The sequence below is a fragment of the Amblyomma mixtum genome, chromosome 1, assembly GCF_055824585.1.
Source record: "Amblyomma mixtum isolate Tamu chromosome 1, ASM5582458v1, whole genome shotgun sequence".
Lineage (NCBI taxonomy): Eukaryota > Metazoa > Arthropoda > Arachnida > Ixodida > Ixodidae > Amblyomma > Amblyomma mixtum.
In genome coordinates, this window is record NC_143012.1 from 316,764,547 (window position 1) to 316,784,598 (window position 20,052).

General features: G+C 44.3%; 1 protein-coding gene and 1 pseudogene across 1 annotated transcript; one reads left to right on the forward strand and one right to left on the reverse strand.

The window, feature by feature from the left end:
- Positions 1 to 2,645: 2,645 nt before the first annotated feature.
- On the forward strand, positions 2,646 to 4,705 carry LOC149372568 (uncharacterized; annotated as a pseudogene).
- A 669-nt stretch (positions 4,706 to 5,374) lies between these two features.
- On the reverse strand, positions 5,375 to 19,146 carry beag (IC cytokine homolog beag). The gene is made up of 17 exons (XM_089567066.1): positions 18,991 to 19,146; positions 18,693 to 18,753; positions 18,471 to 18,569; positions 16,928 to 16,981; positions 16,786 to 16,855; positions 15,592 to 15,689; positions 15,148 to 15,262; positions 14,950 to 15,017; positions 14,799 to 14,845; positions 14,308 to 14,471; positions 13,646 to 13,797; positions 12,274 to 12,591; positions 9,946 to 10,012; positions 8,589 to 8,677; positions 7,788 to 7,899; positions 7,645 to 7,688; positions 5,375 to 5,798 (listed from the first exon to the last, which is right to left on the reverse strand). The coding sequence occupies exons 1-17, from the start codon at positions 19,007 to 19,009 to the stop codon at positions 5,765 to 5,767; spliced, it is 1,611 nt and encodes a 536-aa protein (XP_089423192.1). The 5' UTR covers positions 19,010 to 19,146; the 3' UTR covers positions 5,375 to 5,764.
- Positions 19,147 to 20,052: the final 906 nt, after the last annotated feature.

Sequence of the window (20,052 nt, forward strand, 5' to 3'; positions counted from 1 at the left end):
AGCACCGCAACGCGGGAGGGACAGAGAAGGTCACGTGGGACGCGCGCCGCGGAGTGACGCGTAGTGACTTCGCGCGCGCACTTTTCGAATACAGCGCGCGGCGGCCGAAAGTTGTCGAGTTACGGCGCCGACGAAAATTGCCAAAAAAAAAATCGCGTTTTCGAAGTTCTTAAAAGTGATATAGCTATTACTTACTGTTGGCTACAAATCTCTTAGAGCAATCAAGCGCCTGTAATAGTAAAAAAAGTTAACTATTGAAAATTAGTTAATCGAAGAAGCTATCTCGATGTGTCAAGACGCCTATTTAAAAAAAAAAATTCTCGTTCACCTTAGCTGAAACAAGCCATTGGATACTTTTCACTCCTTTTCCGATCTCTGACGATTCGGTGTTTGCCTGGAAGATTGATGCTCGGAAACGGTATTACATTTCATCCATGAACTCCAGAAAATTTCCAGAAGAAACTGTAACGTCACTCCGACTGAAGGTGCTCGGTTATGGAAAGCCGCGATGAATAAACAGGCCGCCGTTCAAAACGCTCGTTCTGGGATGAATGCGTGAAATTTTTTCAGTATAATTATGATGCGGCAGCAGGAGCGCGACTACGCCGTCTCTGTTTCACTGCATAGCACTTCCTTGCAGTCCAACAAGGCCGCGCCGCTCGCGACAAAGCGTATTGTCACGCATGCGCAAACCACACCTCTAGGAGCATCGCCATTTTCCGCCGGCCATCATAGAGAAAAGGAATTTTTTTTCTCTCTACTCCACTACTTCAAGTGCTTGAGACGAAGACGTCCAGCAACGACACAGGCTCAAGATCATGCGTGCAAAATGTGATCACAGAATGCTTATCCGCGGAGAAGGTCACAACATCATTGGAAGTGGCTCAGAATAGCTAGAGCTCCCATTTAATCGAAGCAACTTTCTACTCGCTAAATTAGAAATAATATGGTACTGCTAACTGTACAAGCAAACCAGCGAGCGCGAATGAAGTCCAGGAAATCTAAGCTGTCAGCTGTAACGCGTCCGAAACCTTAGCAGAAAAACGCCCAAATGGGAGTAAATGGCCTGTCTTATAATTCACAATCATAGGGTGGCATTTACTCCCCTTAGAGGGGAGTAATATTTTTAACACCTACAGAAATGGAACCAAAACGTTGTGCCACGCTTATGCATCCTTATTCAGGCTCATTTTTACAGCAGTGACAGCGGCGGAAACGGACCAGGAAGTTACACAAGCAGCCGCCAACCAAGCTTGGGCAACTGCGCTGCTCTTGTGTGACCCTGAACCTGCTTCACGCGTTTTTTTTTTCCATCTGCAAGCCCGGCAGCGGCGTAGGCGGCAAGAGTCATATGCTTGTGCTTTGTGCGCTCGTTTGGCTGCCTATTACCGTAGATTACGCGATGTAACCTTACAATCAATAGTACGGAACTGAAACGAGGCTTTACAGCAGTTCTCAAGGCAATACACCAGTCAACTAAAAACCCGAGCAGAATAAGTTGAAAATGAGAATACCACCAGAGGTATAATCTCCCATGACACTGCTGCCATGACAGTGCTTGCTTTCATCTTCATGTCTTAAAAGCTTGGTTCACTAATATCCCCGACGCGCGCTTCTGAGAGAATTTAAAACCAACGCCATCAGTGATGCACTCTTGTACAACGGGGAATGACAAAATTTGAAGTGTCATTTTCATTATTTAGCACTACTGGTACGCAAGACCCAGTGATTGCCAATTTGTCAAGCTGCTTCGCAGAGCTAACTTGGCTAGTTAGTATTGCTTGAGTTTTAAATGATTAAGCTGTGTTTTTTATGCTCAAAAATCTTAAAAACTATGGGATGCTTTAAATATGAATAGATTCGTAGCTGTGTGTGCAGGTGGAAAACGAGACCAGTGAAGCAGACTTTTTCCGGACTAGGGCTGTTTGTTCGTAGGCTGTGGATGGAATTCATGTAATGAATGTAAGGCCGCTATTATGCTATTTTTTCGTCAGATTCTAGCAATCCCTCCCTTTCCCCACTGATTCCAGTGACAACGAGGCATGGAGCAATCAAAGTGCAAATAGAATCGGAATGAAATGAAATTTGAATTAAATCATCGTATCGCTCCCCTCCCCCTTTCTCCGTAGATAACAAAGCACTATATCACCATACACACGTCGCAATAATGCCTACAATTATAGACATAGTCATACACAAAAACCTTCCCGTAAATGCGCACGTTAGTCGTGTGCTCAGCCATGTTCTCAACAAACAGTGCTTCATATATTTGGATAGACTCTTCTACAGAGTGGAAACTTCTGGTTCCAATGCTCTCTCTCTATAGATTGCAACAGATAATTCATACAATAATACGTAACGGCTCTTCTATCTTGTTAGCGTGCAAACATCCATGTAGTTGTACTCCTAAGGTATTACACTTTTACAGCAAAACTCTGACGACGACGTCTGTGTGCACCGGCGAACCACTCAGGCAACGGAGCGAACATTCTACGTGGGGTGCAGCCTGGCATCGATTTTGTGAAAATCGCCAATAAGCAGTAGAAGGCTACAAAGCTAAATGGGGCAAGGTTGGAATCTGTCGGTCATCTTTCTCGTCACAAATCAAGAGAAGCCAAAGTCATGCCTATAAGGCAGTAGCCTGAGCCACCACGGCTCTTGGTTGCTGAAATAGTATTTTTGCACAGCATTGGTGCTATTTTATAATGTAGCAGGTTTATTATAATGGCACAGGTTGATGCAATTGGCACAGCATAAGCGAGTCAACAACCTTCCTACACGTCTTGCATCATCGGAAAGCACCGATAATGAGCAAGAGCCAGCGGCCGGTGAAGCAGCGGCAGCCGAGGTCGAAGTAAGCCTAACGAGCTCGGCGGCAGCTACGCAGGGCGGCCGCGTACGCCGCGACACCACGATGTTACAGCGTTCGGAATTGCTGGAAATCGAAGCGAAAGCCGAAGAAAAGCTACGAGCTCTCGATTCAACTGCAGCAACGCAGAGGAAACTGGATTTTTGCAGCGACCGCCCGCATCGAGACGCCAACGTCAGTGCTGACGATACTGCGTTCACCGTTTTGAATCTGTTATCTTTCAACGAACTCTTGAGTGCCGTCACGTGCAAGGTTTGTGGTGGAAACGTGAACGTTTCAAAAGATCGTGAGTACGGTTTAGCCGTGAGGCTCATTCTCTCGTGCGTGAACTGCGGTGAGATCTCATCTGCTTGGAGTTCGCCGCGCGTTGAAGGCAGCCAAAACATAAGCCCATTTACCATAAATATTCTTGCTGCACGGGCCATGCAAAGTACGGGAAATCGGCAAACCGCACTGAACGATGTCTTCGCGGTAATGGGTATTTCCCATAGGGGGATTCATAATAAAACCTGGCAAGGTTATGTGAAAAACAAACTGACGCCCGCGACAACACGCGCAGCCGAGAAAGTGATGATGGACAGCGCCCGTACCGTTCGCGAGCTGTACAGAGAGTTGCATTTGGACAACCCAGGGAATATCGCTGTCTCGTTCGACGGTTCGTGGATGACCCGGGGTCATACATCACACATCGGTGTGGGCGCAGTGATTGAGCTGTTCACTGGGCTCGTACTGGACTACGTTGTGTTCAGCAACTTGTGTGCGGGGTGCAAGCGCGGGCCTGCAGAAAGTGACCCATCATATGAAGAATGGAAGAGCAGCCACAGGTGTCAGAAAAACACAGAAAAAAAATCTGGCGAGATGGAAGTGCAGGCTGCACTTGTCATGTTTCAAAGATCCTTTGAGAAGCATGGCCTTCGATACACGACTGTTTTGAGTGATGGAGATAGCCGCGCATTTCTGGCACTGCAGGAGGCTGATGTATATGGTTTCATAAAAGTGCAGAAAGAGGACTGCACAAACCATGTGCAAAAGCGCATGGGCACGGCCCTGCGCAATGCGATTGCAAAGCACAAAGGCGAGGGAACAGAGAGCCTCAGTGGCAAAGGCAAGCTCACGGGTGACCTTGTGAACAAGTTGACTTCATACTACAGCTGGGCTCTGAAGTCTCACTCCGGAGATGTTGAAGCAATGCACCAGGCAGTGATGGCCACCTATCATCACGTCACATCGAATGATAATGTGTCAAACCACAGCCTGTGCCCAACGGGCCCAAACTCATGGTGCCGCCAAAATGCTGCCGCAGCAAAGGGAGAGAGCCCACTCCGAAGCACAGATATAACTTGCCATCGCATGTGTCCAAGGCACTACTGCCAATATATGAGCGCTTGGCAGACCGAAAGCTGCTGGAGCGTTGCCAGCGAGGAAAAACGCAAAACACCAACGAGAGTTTGCACTCGCTGATATGGTCACTGGCACCAAAGGAGCGCCATGCATCATTATTTGCGGTTGAAGCAGCTGTTGCAGAGGCTGTTGTCCGTTTCAGTGCCGGCAATCTTGAAGCGTCTTCTCAGATACTCAGCGAGCTGGACATTAACCCTGGCCTCAGCAACAGGAAGAGGATGGCTGAGAAGGATAGGAGACGAACAACAGAGTCTACGCGCAAGCGGGCCTCTTCTGCAAGTGTGCAACGGGCATTGCAAAAGCGGCACTCCACCCACAAGGAGCAGTCAGACTACATGCCTGGTGCTTACTAGCCCTCAGGAAATATAAATATGCAGCTATCATCTTGATATTCAATAAATTTTGGCCCATTTGGGTTTTTCTCATTTTTCTCAATTCGCAAATTTTTGACACCCGGCTGGTTTGGGACAACGATATCTCTGCATCTAGAGCAGATAAAGATGTAATTTTTTTTGCTAAAGGAAGCTTAAGGTGCAGGGGTTGCAATGTTCAAGGCAGAATTCCTTTATCATGCTTCAAAAATTAATGATTTTGCAAACTTTTGAATGCTTGACAAGCACATTTTCAATGCTGTTGTTCAAAGTTTCATTTAAATTACACACATGGGTAAAATGGAAAAACTGCCTTGAACATTGCATTCTCTATTCATTAGGCTATGTAGCCATTCATAAAAAATTAATTTTTGCTTAGCCATTTTTATTGTAGTGAGGTACTAATTAATGACTAATTAATGTGATGTAACTTGGATAATAATTAAGTTAGGAAAGAAAGAAAACATATTTGAAACCAGCACAAAAAACTGGACAAGATAGTGAAATTTCATTATTATTGGCTAAGAAATAATGAAAATAGTTTTAAGACCAGTGTCCCCCCTTAATGTCAACAGCTTTTAGGAGCCTCCCTTTTTTAGCTCTGATAATTCACTTACATTTTTGCGTCTATGAGCGACATGCTACGTCTTGTGTAGCAAAGGAATCGAAACAACGAAAGAATATTTTTAACTGTGTACGCCAGTGGCTGTACATGCTATTTGTAAGACAAAAATTACCCTACAACTTTATTTTTTATTTTCTTTTAATGTACAATCACGGTAAAACACACTTAGCAACAAAATTTCACCTTTTCCCAGGTGGTCTCTTTTTGTCTGTTTAGGGTCCGAGGTTGTGCAATGTTGGGAGAAATTAATGTGAGGAACTACGTACTGATGAATTTGACCCCCATCAAAGAGGAGCCCTGCTCATGCCTGTGAAACAGTTACATAGTTGTAGATGCTTTTCATGATGTGACATGTAGACTAGTCAACTAGGCTGGATAAAATTTCACAGGGTACAGTCCAATGTGTACAGATAATGTATAGGCCGAGGTTTTTGCTTCGTACGTCACAGATGGATTCAAAAAACAGCATTGATGCTCTCGTAGACCCGAGCCACCACCTTAGTATTTGGGCCTCTTGTATTCTGGTGTGCCACTGTAAGGAAACAACACTCACAATAAAGTAGTGCCACAGATGATGACCTCAAGGAGTAGCTAATGAATCTAAAGACATAACATTTGCAACCTAGATACACAAACTAAGAAACAAAATAGAAGAAAACATGCAGTCCTTCTGATCACCTATCTGAATATTAGATCTGTGGGTGACGAGAGGTCGACGAGACATGACCCTAAATACCTACATACATTGGGTGGCTTGCTCCGATGCTTCAGTTTCTTTTTCTGGGACATTTAATAGGCAAGGTAAGTGTAACACACCACGAACAATGAGCAAAATGAAAAACACTACCATGTGAAACGGATGTTGTCAACTTTGCATGCATCTCAGTATGGTGGTTCAAAAAATATATGTTTGAATTGTAGCCACAGGCACTCTGTGCATCTCCCCTGACCACATTTGCTCAATACTACAAGTAATTTTCAGAGTAATGTTACTCATACCTGCCCCTTCAAATTGCCAGTTGCTTCAGAAAGTACATATTCAGACCTTGAGACCTCATTAAAAGGGAATGACAACCGATTTGCAAGGACGAGAACTGTCGAAGTAAAACAAAAAACTTAGCATCCAAAGTGCTTGACGTGCAACAGTTCAAGGTTCAAGGTTTATTTTTCAGTGAAATACATGGCTAAGGAGAAGGGAAAAAGGTTGCATTCACAGTCGAACCCAATTACACCATACTAGGTTAGATCGAATTCTCCTTTATATCGAATAATTTCTGAGAACAGTACAGCTACAATGTGAATGTATAGGAAATGTATGGCTACACTGTACAAAAATTAGCCATCACAACTGATAGATCGGACTTCGGGCAACACTGGGCGACTGAAGAAGCCTTTCCTTTAACACATCTCTGGGGGTTAGCTTCACCGAAGGTCTGATCGAACCCCGGACAATTCCGGTCGACTCAAGAAGCTGGCTTTCCTTCAGCACATCTCTGGAGGTAAGCTTTCCCACATAGACCTGCGGGTGCTATGGTGCTGCATAGCGGGCGCAGACCAATGATGACACGGATTTTCCACGACAAAGGCGGCAGCGCGTGCCCGGCCAACCAACCCAGCCAGCCAACCAACCAGAATGTGCGCTTTTAGAATGCGATTTTTCATTGAACAAATTCTCATTCACAACACATACCTCTGCAACTGTTGCATCACTTGCATGCTAATGTATACATTTGTATGCATCACACATGCAGTTTCCTTGCTACAAAGCTTCTTCCACTCCCCTCATCAACCCATGAAGGCAGCGTCATATTTCAAAATACCTTAATGGGCAGCCTAAAACCAGTGCAAATACTTGCAAAAAATAACACTAACTAGCAGACAAAACGTTATTCACTAGATACCAGTGCTGTTAGGCACACCAGTGACTAATTCATGTGGTGGGAATTTGCTGCTAGTATAGCAAAGTTTCACCACAGAAAATTGCATCACCCCATATTTTATTTTGTGTACGAACTGAAAATTAGCGTTATTTTTTTGACTGAGAATGCCAAACTTGACTCTATTTATCTAAGGTCTTCCCATTTACACCACAGTGTCAACAGCATTTCGGCTAGTGGTCGGCCCTTTAAAGTGAGATGGTTGTTGTACAGCACTACAACAAACGACACTAGTGCTTTCTACACAAATGTGTGGTTTCCACACAAATGAACTGCCAAGCATGCTTTTTATGTTAACTTAATGTGCAATGCCTGGATAATTGCAGACATCACTTGGGAAGAAAAAGAGCAAACAACTGCACATGCTAGTCATTTGTAGCATGAAATGTTTGTCTAGATCAAGCAAAGCATGTGAATAGTAATCACAGGCAAAGTACTTACAGTCCCACGAAACTATCTCCTTCTGCCTTACGGCGTGCAATGATCTGCAAGTAAAAAAGCAAAAAAAACAAATGAGGTCAACACCTGGACGTTAGGAGAGAGTGGCTAATGCCCAGCATGTGCCAGTATCTGCTATGCATTACTTGATTGATCTTCTGCAGTTCACGATCAAGCTTGGCCTTATCATCCTTCTTTCCAGCAGCACGACGGGTCTTACGTCCATCTGCCATCTTGACACCATACTGAAAGGCTGCCCTGCAAAATAACGTAACCCAATGGTGGCATAAAATGTGTAGTACTAACTGCAAGGACAATGCTAGTGTCAGCAGTACTTCCAGCACCCATTCAGGAGTACTGTCAAAAATTCTTCTGGCTGATGAATAAAAATAGCTAAAATTTATTAATTTTTAAATCTGCAGATATCACATTGTGGACTGTCGAGCAAGTCGAAATCCCTCTCAGTGATAAGTCATTCTGAGCCGCAAATTATACAAAATTGTGCGTTTGTGTGCACCAAGTAGGGCACATCACTTCCTGCTGACTTGAGTCTTACATATATGCACACAATTTGCAAGATGAGTGGCATCATACTCAACTTTAATCCCAGATGGAACGAACTCCAGAGTAGAAATAATGTTATAAGAAACTATTTCAGCCATACTCCCTCCACAGTATCAGCTCGTATTGTTCTTATAACCCTTCTCACAAAGTTGAAGTATACTATACACAACAGAAAATATTAGGTCTCTGCACCTTTAAAACATGCAACACAGCAACACCACTTTTTTTTACCTTTACATTTTGTCAAAAATGTGCCACTGAGAATCAAGCCGATATATGTACCTCTAGACAAAAATGAGAAAATTACACTGAAAAAGTGGTGTGCGAGATGATGCAACAAAATTCAACTGCAACAATGTTTTTATGCAACCAGAAGTGCTTACTTTGGCAGGGCTTCCTTGTGACTCATGTACTCACTGTACTCCTCCTGTGTGTCGAAGTCCCATCGCCCGATGGGGCCCTTCTTGTTGCCCTGCACAAAGCATGTTGGAACAAGTTAGCATCTGAGCGAAACCATGTCCACCTGACAAGCAAGCACACCTCATGTGATAGCCAAGGGAATGTAATAGCCGAGCATCAAATAAGCGTGCGCTTGATTTTTAATAGAATTTTGCTGATATGTACCGTATAAACAAGTGTAAGGGCTGCACCCGTGTATGGGCCGCACCCCGTTTTCTCGAAGGAAATGTTTTAAAAAAAATAAAACCGTGTAAGGGCCGCACCCGAACTTTCCATGAACCAGGTGGGAATAGCCTTCTAAATGCATGCGCCGTGGCCTCCGCAATCAGCTCCGGCTAGGAGCAAAAGTGCGCTTGATCGCGGAGGCCATGCACAGGGGCTTCCAAGTGCCGTCCATGGGTGGCGCCCGAGTCCGCGGTCATCATCAGCATCATCGTAAACTTTTTTCTCTGCCGCGACCTCCCGCCATCCACATCGAAATCAGCATCGCCAGCTCCAGCCTTTTGTTGTTTTTGTGGCGTGTTAGCGTGCTCGCCGTAGTTGTGGTAGTTGTAGCTTTCGCGTGCTGCCGCCGAGCTTTGCAGTTTTAGCACGATGGGCAAGTGCCTTAATAGCTACACGGCTGGGAGTTAGCTCTCGAACACGCAAGCGTGCGGCGGGCAGGAAATTCAGCGCGGCCGAGGAGTGCGTCCGATGATGGTGCAACCAGAAGGATGCATTGAGAAACACAAGCTGCAAAAAGCCCGCTTTCTGAGGCAAGCCGTGCGAGTTTCCCGAAATAGAAGAAGAGCTGCTCTCTTATGTGTTGGAAGTGCAGAACAACGGCTACGCGTTGACAGCGGACATGCTACGCGGCTTCTTTTGGGATGACCGTGCACCAGAGCACAGCACCAGCTCAGAGTTGAAATACTCGGCAAGTGATGATTGGATGCAGAATAAATGCTGTCCATTTCCTGATTGGTGTGTTTTGTAATTTAAAAAAAAAAATTTTTTCGCAAATCGCGTGTATGGGCCGCACCCCGAGAATTGGCCCTCGAATCTGGAAAAAAAAGTCCGGCCCTTACATGCGTTTATACGGTACACCTTCCAGCCATTTAACAATGCATGGAAGCAAGCTGCCATAGTCAGCCTGTTCAGCAGCTGTCCACAAAAGGATATGCACAAACCAAGCAGAGCATTACCGCCAGTTCTAGCACCTAATACCCTTTACTGCCTCTCTTTAGTTTTCCTGAGAATGTTAATGGAGTGCTTATGGCTAAGGAAAGTACAGGAGTAACTCACCAGGTCCATCTTGGTGTAGTCCACTTCATCATCGCTGTCTGCCACAGCGTCTTCGTTCTCAGGAGCACTGCACAAAAAAAAAAAAAAATAACAGCAGAGGTCAGGAATTGAATGCCTATGAATGCACAGCCTTTAAGTAAAAAAAAAAAGTGCAGATAACTAATAAAACAATAAAGGCTGGCATACAAAGATGGATATGACAACAAGACTGTAAAGCATACGGAACATACTGCACACTTTCACACACAAGGGCACAGCAAGAACACACACTGCTGCCTACTTTCACTTTTAACCATCAACTATATTCAAGCCATAGCTATATCTAATTTGTAAGCAAGAATTGCGGAGATGCAGTGGCGTCAACTTTTGCTGAATTCCTCGGAAAGCACCAATGATGGCAAAGCAGTTTGCACAACAAATACCGCACAGCATGAAATACAAGTTAGAAATGCAAAATAAGGCAGCACCACACTCTTAGGAAGTCAAACAAAACCGTTTCTGACTTTGCGCCTGTCTTATCAGATGAAGTCACTATATCATTCACATCGATCCAGCCTTCTTGCCTTTCCATGATCTCCTTCTCAAACACATTCCACAGGAAAAACCTAAAATTCCATTTTCACCCTATATTCTCGTGTTCTGTCAAAGCAATTAGATACACTTTCACAACACAGAACCATGCATACATCATGGAATAAATAAACATGTTTCACGGGCTTTCCATCAATACATACTCGTACCCAATAATAATTCGGTTTATGTGCAAGAAACTGAGTGAAGTGAGCCTATCGTAAGTGTTCTTTCTGCATTGCACAATTTTTGCAGGAGCCAAAAACATAAATAGCAGTCACACAGAGTTCAAATAAAAACATTCAATACAAGCTGACTGCATCTCAAAACAATTTTTAGCGAAAGTCAACTAACTAAAGCATTCCAACTTGTACTATCTACCACACTTTCTACGCTAAGAATTAAAAATTCACAACTTTTGTGAATGCCCTAGAATGTCACAAAATTAGTCCTGGGAACAATTCTTCCAATGCCTTCCAATGATACCAAAGTCCTATGTTTCGACTACTGTTGCTCTGGACTCACTAAAATATGCCGCCTATGTGGCTCAGTGGTTATGGAGCTGGGCTGCTGACCCAAAAGATGCGGGTTCGATCCCGGCCACGGCGGCGGAATTTCTTTGGAAGAGAAATTCTAGAGGCCCGTGTACCGTGCGATGTCAGCGCACGTTAAGGAACCCCAGGTGGTCGAATTTTCCAGAGCCCTTCACTACGGCGTCTCTCATAGCCTGAGTTGCTTTGGGACGTTAAACCCCATAACCCAACCAACCAGCTTTAGGACATTCTCAAGTTTTTGCAATGTGGTTTCTTAAATAAAATATTAGCGAAAACAAAAATTAATAGTTTAATGATACATTCATATATGCCCACCAAAGTGAAGTGTGTTTTAATCAAGTCTTCAGAAACCTCCAGATCTGCTCCTCTTTCCAGAAATAGGGCCTTACATCTGTTATTCCTGGGTCAGCTGAGACATCCACCAGCAACACTCCAAACAATGGCATGGCAGTTTTTGGTGGCCCACATATCTCACGATCTTTGCAAGCATTCGTGCAGACATTAAATCCAGCTTGATACTGACTGCCTGCTTATAACAACATTCTGTCAGCCTCGCTGCCTTATTGGCATGAGTTTGAACATTGTTTTTATTTCTTTTGTCCCACCAAAGGATTTGTTTCAGTCACATGACAGCAGCCACGGTTAAATTAAGATTAGCACCCAGCCAGATAATGACCGCACAGACAGCACAGTATTTTGAATGCTGCCATGAAGCACTGTTATGTTTGCTTTTTATGTTTTCCATTCACTGCTGCATGTACTATCGCGCTCAATATGAGTTGCAACGCGCGGTCATCGACCGGGGCTCGTTCCGTGGTGTGCCTCCTCCAAACAGTCGCTCGGAATTCTGGGAGAAACTGCTGTTCCAGGAAACAACAGCACCCCCGCTCAGGAAAAAGTTTCTCACAGAATTCCGAGCGACTGTTTGGAAGAGGCACACCACGGAACGAACCCCGGTCGATGACCGCGCGTTGCAACTCATATTGAGCGCGATAGTACATGGCTCTATCATGTTCTGTCTGCTACTTGAGACATGACCTAGTCAATCCGGAACAATTATGCATCATGACAGCTTTGTGGGCGTAAGTTCACCAAATAAAAAGTCAGTTTGAATCCTCCACCAGCCTGCCTATCTGTTGTATGCTTGCATCCTTGCCATGACACGTGACAATGCACTAGATTGAAGGCAGCTGCCGGCGCTCACCCAGGGTAGCACTCAGCGTAGCTCTCGGGAAGGTCTCGTTCCAGCTTGCTGGTCAGCTTGGCCTTCAGGCGACCACTGTCCTCGCGCTGCTGAGCAGCCGAGGGGGCTTCAGCTGCACTGGACCAGCGCGTGTCATGGCTCCGGTGGCCACTCCCACTGCTGCGGGTGGCAGCACGTTCATCCTCCAGGCTGGGCTTCTCAAAGTAGGACGACCGCTTGCGCTCCCGCTCCTGCTCGCCCTCGCCCCGCCGGCTGCTGTGCTTGCTGACCCTCTCTGTGGTGGCCTCCGGGATGTAGTCACCCACATCATCAAAGATGCTGCAGCATGATACAAAGAAGAGAAGCACAATGGTCACTTGAGCTGCTCCCTGATAATGAACACACTTTTTTCGCAAAAAATCTCTGAAAACTTGAAGTGGGGTGGGGACGGTGTGCATTCATTACACGAGGTATCATATTCAGAAAAAATTTGAGGAGGCAGACACGAGTAAGAAGTAGACAGGTGGAATAAAAGCTCCACCCAATAATACTACACCTTCAAAATCAAAGCGCACTACCAGCAAGGCTTCTGCGCTAGACAGCATAATCAACAACTGTTATCGTAAACCCATTCATAAACTGGCGTAGCAACTCATAATAAAGAAGAAACTACAGTTCACTCTAGCCCAGCATTCAGCACGAAGCCTCACGACAACAAGCTTCTACAACACTCTAAAATATGGCAGATCAAACAGAAAAACCCTTTGTGACCATGCATGACTTCTTCAGGTGCACGAACTCCTCGCTGAAAACTTTTATTGGCTGTTTGTCCTGGAGGGTGATATCTATACTAGTTGGCATTTGACAGTAGGTGCTTTATATTATTGCTGGTTGTTTCGGTGTTTAAAAAACGCCAGCTAGCATTCGCTATCATCAGCATGTCAAGGTAAGGACAAAAAGAGCCCGTCAAGAAGAAAATTTCACTAGTTCACAGCCAAAGTGTGGGGTGCATTCATTTTGCGAGCACACTCACTATGCCAGCAAATGCGGTATTACAGTCACTGAAACAAAACAGGCTCCATGAGCACTGCCTAGACGGGTCATGCAGGCATGCAGCTGTAGGCAATTTAATAGCAATACATAAATGATGCAAGCTATAACATAGTTAAATTTCCATGCCCAGAACCAGCCAATGCTCAGCCACCTACTGGGAACAATAAAACTGCTCTTTGATATAAGATAGAAACTTATGTAATGAAAGCTCATACCTATTTGGACAACCTTTCTTCCCCTTTAAGAACATCATGAGTTCAAATAACAGCAACTAAGATGCATGCATCATGGACACTATTGAGCCTATGGGGGAAAAAAAAAGCAACAAGCCGGTTCTCACGTATCGTCCACTGCTTTGGTAGGTCCTGCTGACTTGTCGGCTCCCTTGCCCTTCTTCTTGCCCTTGCGGTTGTGCATGCCTTGACGCAAGTACGACAAAATCTGGGTCAGCTTGTTGATCACTATGTCGTTGGTCGTGAGTGTGGTGTGGCTCTGTGAGGCAAAAAGACATGAGCAGTGGTTTCAGAAAGTGAAAAACGCTCAGCATAGTACTCACTTATGAGGCAGTTCACTGAATGAAAACCAGTGATAAGTAACTAAGTTACAAAGCAGTTCCACTGGATCTCTTCGCTAACATTCCAGCTTTTGCTATCCTACTGAGCGAACTACAAAAAATGTGTATGCTGTGTAACTGCTTACCCAAACCTTATCTACAGACAAACACAGTGCACATGGCTCTCTACAAGAAAAGGCCATGCAGCAGCTAAAAAAAAACTTGGTCTCCTAAAGTGCGAACTAGCACTAGGATTCTATGCATTCTGCTTAAAACTATCATGTATTCACTGCAACCAACTAGGCAGTGGAATCACACGACTGGTTTCTGAATATTTCCAAGTTATTATAACTCAAATGCTGACCAAGTACTTGTGCCTTTAAGCAAACAAGTCCAAATATTTCGACCAGCGTACTGAACCAACAAGGGAGTAGAAGACTGAGGCTTGCCTCAAAGGCTGGACAGTCCTTCTTGCTGCGGACGAGTGTGGTGGGGATGTCACTGTCAGCATACTCATCATCCAGCTCGATAATGTACGCCATCCGGTTGGGCAGAAACAGGTCATTGCGCTCTATCCTTTGTGGCCGGAACAGCAACCGGTAGACGTTGCGTCCTGGACATTCAAAGAAAAAGGTGTGTGTAACAGCGTGCAGCATAAAGAGAGTTCTGCTAGCTACTTCTCAGTACATACAGCATCACATACAACAGAGACATTCTACTGAGTTGTGACTCTGCCCTTCCTCCTCAGCACATTATTGCTTTCACATGATTTTCCACCAACTAGCCTGTCATTTCCACCTCACTGCAAAGTCACACAAACATACAGCAATATACGAGGAACGTCGCTGGCTTACAGCAACATACTAGCAACAGCTTCCCTAATCATGTACTAATCGCATGCATTGAATACCGCCTGCGAGAAAAAAAGATGCACTCTCACCCATAACAGTCTTGAACTGCATTTCCTCCTCCTGTGGTTCGTCTTTGCTGAAAGCAAACAGTGCAAATGAAAGACAAAATTGGTAAAACTATCCCAGTGTCAGTTATCACAATCATACAAGCTGGATAAGCTGGATGGACACGAGTCTCACTTGTGCCGAGTCAGCGTTTCCTCCAACTCCTCGTCCTCTTTCTCCTTGTTGGAGATTTCACTTCGTACCTGGATGAGGTCATTGGAAAGGCACACAGTTAGGAATCTTGGGCAGGCAGACATGCACACATAATCAAGTGTGCACATCTTTTTTATGAGTGAGTGAATGGACTTCAATTTTGGTGTGAAATGTGCTTGCCTTCTGCAGAAGCGCGTAGTCGAGACCTTTCACCAAGTGAGTGTGCTCCATGTCACCACCCAAGAACTTGGATTCCTGGATCATCTGACGACGACGCTCGGCAGCATCCAGACCCCTGGTGCCAATGGCAACATGTAGTGAAACGAGAGCTTCACGAAAGATCACATATAAAAATCAAAGCGTTAAAGAATGAGCCGCATGGCTCAACTTTTCTTAAAATCTTTCACTCCAACGCGCAGCGGAAGAGAGCTACTGTGCAACAAATCTTCCCACACTGATGACAGCTAACAGTCCTCTGACATGTTAAAATGCACTGCATTACCTGAAGAGTTGATAAGAGTTTTATTTGGTCCTGATTATACTTAACCCACTCACAAAGAGCAAACATCTGATATGTTCTTGTTTTATAGCCACAAAATTAGCAATGGCATGTTTAAAACATACGATTTAGCATCCGGTGCGACAGCCCTGTAGCCTGCTGTTGATGAAATGGGATCTTCATTCTGGTAGTCTGGGTTGACGCCTTCTCTTCTCTCCCGAGCCTGCAGGTTTCACAGTTTCTGGTCAGTTGAGAAACAGCCAAAAAAAAAAAAAAAAGCCATGCACGTCTTCTCAATGTTCCCACATCTCTCAAAACTTCAACACGTCTAACCAAGTCATTTGCCCCATTAAGTGTTATGTGATTTGGTGTACTGCAAAATATTTCAGCACACAAATAGCTCCAACAATATTTTTGGAGACAGAGGTCAGGGAAATTTTTATGCTAATCCTTTCGCTTACCACAGCATTAATTTAATAGCAAAAGCAATCTCAATAAAGTGCCCTTTACAAAGACAATGTCCCAATGTATTCATTGCATGCTGAGTGACTCATGGCACCCTAAAAATCAGAGCAAACTTGTCATGGTCACTACCTGTCAAAAGATACCCTTCACGAAACCATACAGGTTCAGTAATAGAGTACGGCTGACTCACGTTAATTTAAATACCTCTTGGCAGCACATTCTTGTCTATTACTCAGATGTTTGAACCTAGATTGAGTTCAAGTAAAATACCAAATTATAATTTTTCACATGAACATTCAAAACACAACTGCAGCTTATTGTTGATAGTTTCAGCCTTCCACCGCCATACTGCAATGTCATGCTGCGTTTCTCTGTAACTGATCCAGATTCATTAACCAACAGTACAAATACTACTTCCCTTGCTGAGAAACGCTTTATATGTAAAACGAAGCAGATTAATGGGTTTCGGATTTGATGATGCTCAGAGTACTTAAAATGATGCCAAATGATTGGACAGGCTTCTATAGCTTAAGTTTCCTGCTTTGTTCTGCACGCTTAAACTCCTCTTCATGCCTGAATGCAAAATAAGACCACACTCCAGTTTTCCAGCAATCTATGAGCATCTACATGTTGTAGCTCTTGGCCATCTACACCCCATTTACTGTATGCCACTTTGTGAAAGGCAAGAAAACTTTGAAAAAAAAAAAAAAACTGATTAAACTGAGATTTCTCAACCTGAATTGAAGACCTAGGAAAGCAATTAAAATTTTAAGACATCAGAATGAACCAAAGATATGAATTATGTAATTATCATAATTATCATGAGCCAACTAAACTAAATTTCAGAGACTTACCCTGTCTCTGTATTTCTCTGCTAGCTCGGCCAACTTGTCCTCTTCCTGTTTCTTGAGTGATGCATAAAACCTGGAATATGTGAGAAATGTAAGACAGCCCCCAGTGTGAAGTAATGGGGGTGAAACAAAGTGCTTTCCTTACATCTTCTTCTTGCGCCTTTGGTCACCCTTGTCGTCATCTTCAGGTGCTGGTTTACTGAAAAATATAAAGCAGGAGTTTTGATACAACTATGCACCATGATAACTGCAACAGTGTGCGAAAGGCATACAAAGCCACACTACACTGCCCTATACAGAGTAATAGGCTTAGAATAGAGTGCCACACACCCAACACGGAACCATAACATCTATCAATATGGCTTCCCAACGGGCGAAAAATTATTAAAGCAGACATGTCACTGATGCTAAGCCATCAGTGAAACTTCCAGTGCCACTTGTCGCAAGTAATGAGCCAAACATGCATTAGGAGCTGTACCATTCTTGTCTCCACAACACGCTCTTGAAACGCAACATTTTAACTAGCAGCTTCAAAAAACTTGTCGGGCAAGTTTTAGATGCCTTTAACTGTTGCACTGCAGGTCAGTGATTCATTCCACCATCAAACAACTTAAATTCACCTCATGAGGTGAAGCCCACTTGAGCCCTCCCACCCCCATCCTCACTTATGGCCTCAGGAATTCACAAAAAAAAACAAAAAAAAACTGTCTTTATGCACCACAGTTAGCTTGCGAGCATGGCCAGCAGTGGCAACATCTGCATTTATTTTGATTCAATTGCAAATGAGCCGCTGAGATTGCTTACATAAAGTTGAAAGTCTGCATTTGTGAGTGTCGTTAGTGTTTCTTTCGCTGCCCTTTCTCCTTTCATGCAGCAGCTTCTAAGCACGTAATTAGCAGAACTTCACAAAGCCTAAAAAAGACATAAGCTATTTATCAAGGTTACTAGTGATTTTAATGCTTCCAACTTGTTCCTGAGAAAATTGGGGCAACGTGAACATTATATGACCATTTCCACCCATGGACATTGTGACTTTTTTTTTTTTTCTTAATGACTGTTGTGATAAAAAGGAAGTTTGCTGTTTCCTTGTATCCTGTACAGTACAACAACTATAAAAGTAGCATGTAGCAAAACCGATGAGTTTTAAGTCATTCACTGGTCTTGCTCCTTGCTAGGAACTGCATAACCATGTGAACTGCAGCTGAACTTCTGTTGTGCGTACAAAAGGTTTTATACTGCATCTTATAGGCATTACAAATTTGAAGTGTTTCTCTCAGGGTGACGGTGCCTCAGTATACAGACGGTTGGAAACCAAGTTCTGCCTTTAAACAAAGTTTCTTGCATATTCCATACACATTGCTTGCTATGAACTATTGAAGCTGCATAATCTTGATGTGCTATCAATGCAACTTCATAAAGTGTTGCAAATAAATATTCTGAACTGATTGTGTGGTTTCGCTTTACAATAATGCTGAGCCCATCTATTGCGAATAAAGCTGCTGTTACTACATCAAAATGCAGCGCGTGCACTAGACTTTAGAGCAGTTTAGCGCTAATGTAGCAACAAAACCTCGGAGAGGAATGGGGATGTATAAATAATGGTCATCCACATTTTGATTACTAAAATCGCGCAGCTTGTACTTTCACAGGGCCATCAGTAAGTTGGTAAAAGATACTTGATGTCTTACCGGTATGTTTCTTCCTTTGCTGGGGTCGGCGTCGCCTGAGGCGCTGCTCGAGGTGTCATAATAAGCTTTCGGAAATCATCGTTGGTCATCGGGTGATGGCTTGATGAAACGAAGCAAAGAGACGAGTTTTGATTTAGACGTAGAGTGGCTACAGCGCCAACGTACTCTTACAATGATATGGTCCAGCATAATAGTAAGCATAATGTCGCATCGACTAATTACCTTTCCGAGGACGAAACATTCAACCCCGGAGGAGCGATCGGGTTGGAGTACGATTCGCCACCTGAAAGTACCAAAACAAATGCCATGACCGCCACTTGCAAGACATCGTACCTCAATACAGCAGGCGACATAACCAAATCTTTCACGGACTAAAGGGTGGCTTTGTCTGCACCAGTAATGCAGAATTTACGCAGAACATACGATATGTTAATGTGTTTGTCAGGTTAGACCATGTAAACATGGACGCTTCGGTTGACGCTGAAATGGAGCACATCCTTTAGAAATGTAAAGAACATACCTTCCCCTCTTTCGGGCATTTTGAAGCTTGGAGCAGCTCGCACAAGCTGCGAAGATAATGCACAAAACCTCGCCTGTCAGTGAACAGTTACTTCTCAGACTTACGACGCTAACCACAACAGCACGCAGCTAGAGTAGCAGCTGCACAGCAAGTGTCTGTGGCTGCGGCTGCCGACATGACTTCGGCTGTAGCCGCAACATGGTTGCCAAGCTGCTATGAAGCTACTTTTGCTTTCATAGAGGCGGGACTTTCAATTTTTGGTTCGGGGGCGTTATTTCAGTGTGCAAATATTATGGGTCCAAAATATCTATAAACTAAATACCTCCACGCAATCTTTCGCTGAGGTACTGTACTCACTCCTATGGCCCAGCCATAAAGGTCTGAAAGGCTGCAGCCTGTGCTCGTAGTTATGGATGACCTGCAGAGAAGAGGAGCCAGTTCTTGGCGTTCCCTAGCCGTACTTTGTCCTTGCGCCATTAAACTCAATTCAATAACTTCAACTCATTACGTCACCGGCGTGCCACATGCCCGGACACGTAAGATATCACGCCAAACTTAACGTGATAGTGATCCTGGCAGCTTGGTATCTTCCCTTCTAGGCACGCATCTACTGACTTGCAACGCTAAACGCGCGCTATACTTAAGCTTCCCGTTATGATCCCCAGCGCTGGAGACGACTACAGTTAATCCTATAGGTTATTTCTCTCTTTACACACCTCTCATCAAGCCGCCTGTTACATTTATATGAGGCTGCCTTTCCAGACCGGTCAAAGACGCGAAGAGGACCGCATGAACACTCTCGGGATGCCTTGAACTGAATGTATTGTTTAGCGCTGTAGTATAGCTAATAACGCAGTTAGAAATGCACATGGCATTTCTCTCTCCTCATTGGTCAGATGGGGATCACGTCTTCTGTTGCGACATACTTCACTTAGGGGGACTCCCCTAAAAATTTGATCAACACTGTTCCCTCTTCGAGTTGATAAATTCGCTCTCGCCCTACCGTATGCTAGCCGTCCTGGCTAGCTCAAATGGTAGAGCGACTGCTCCGGTGAAGTGGTG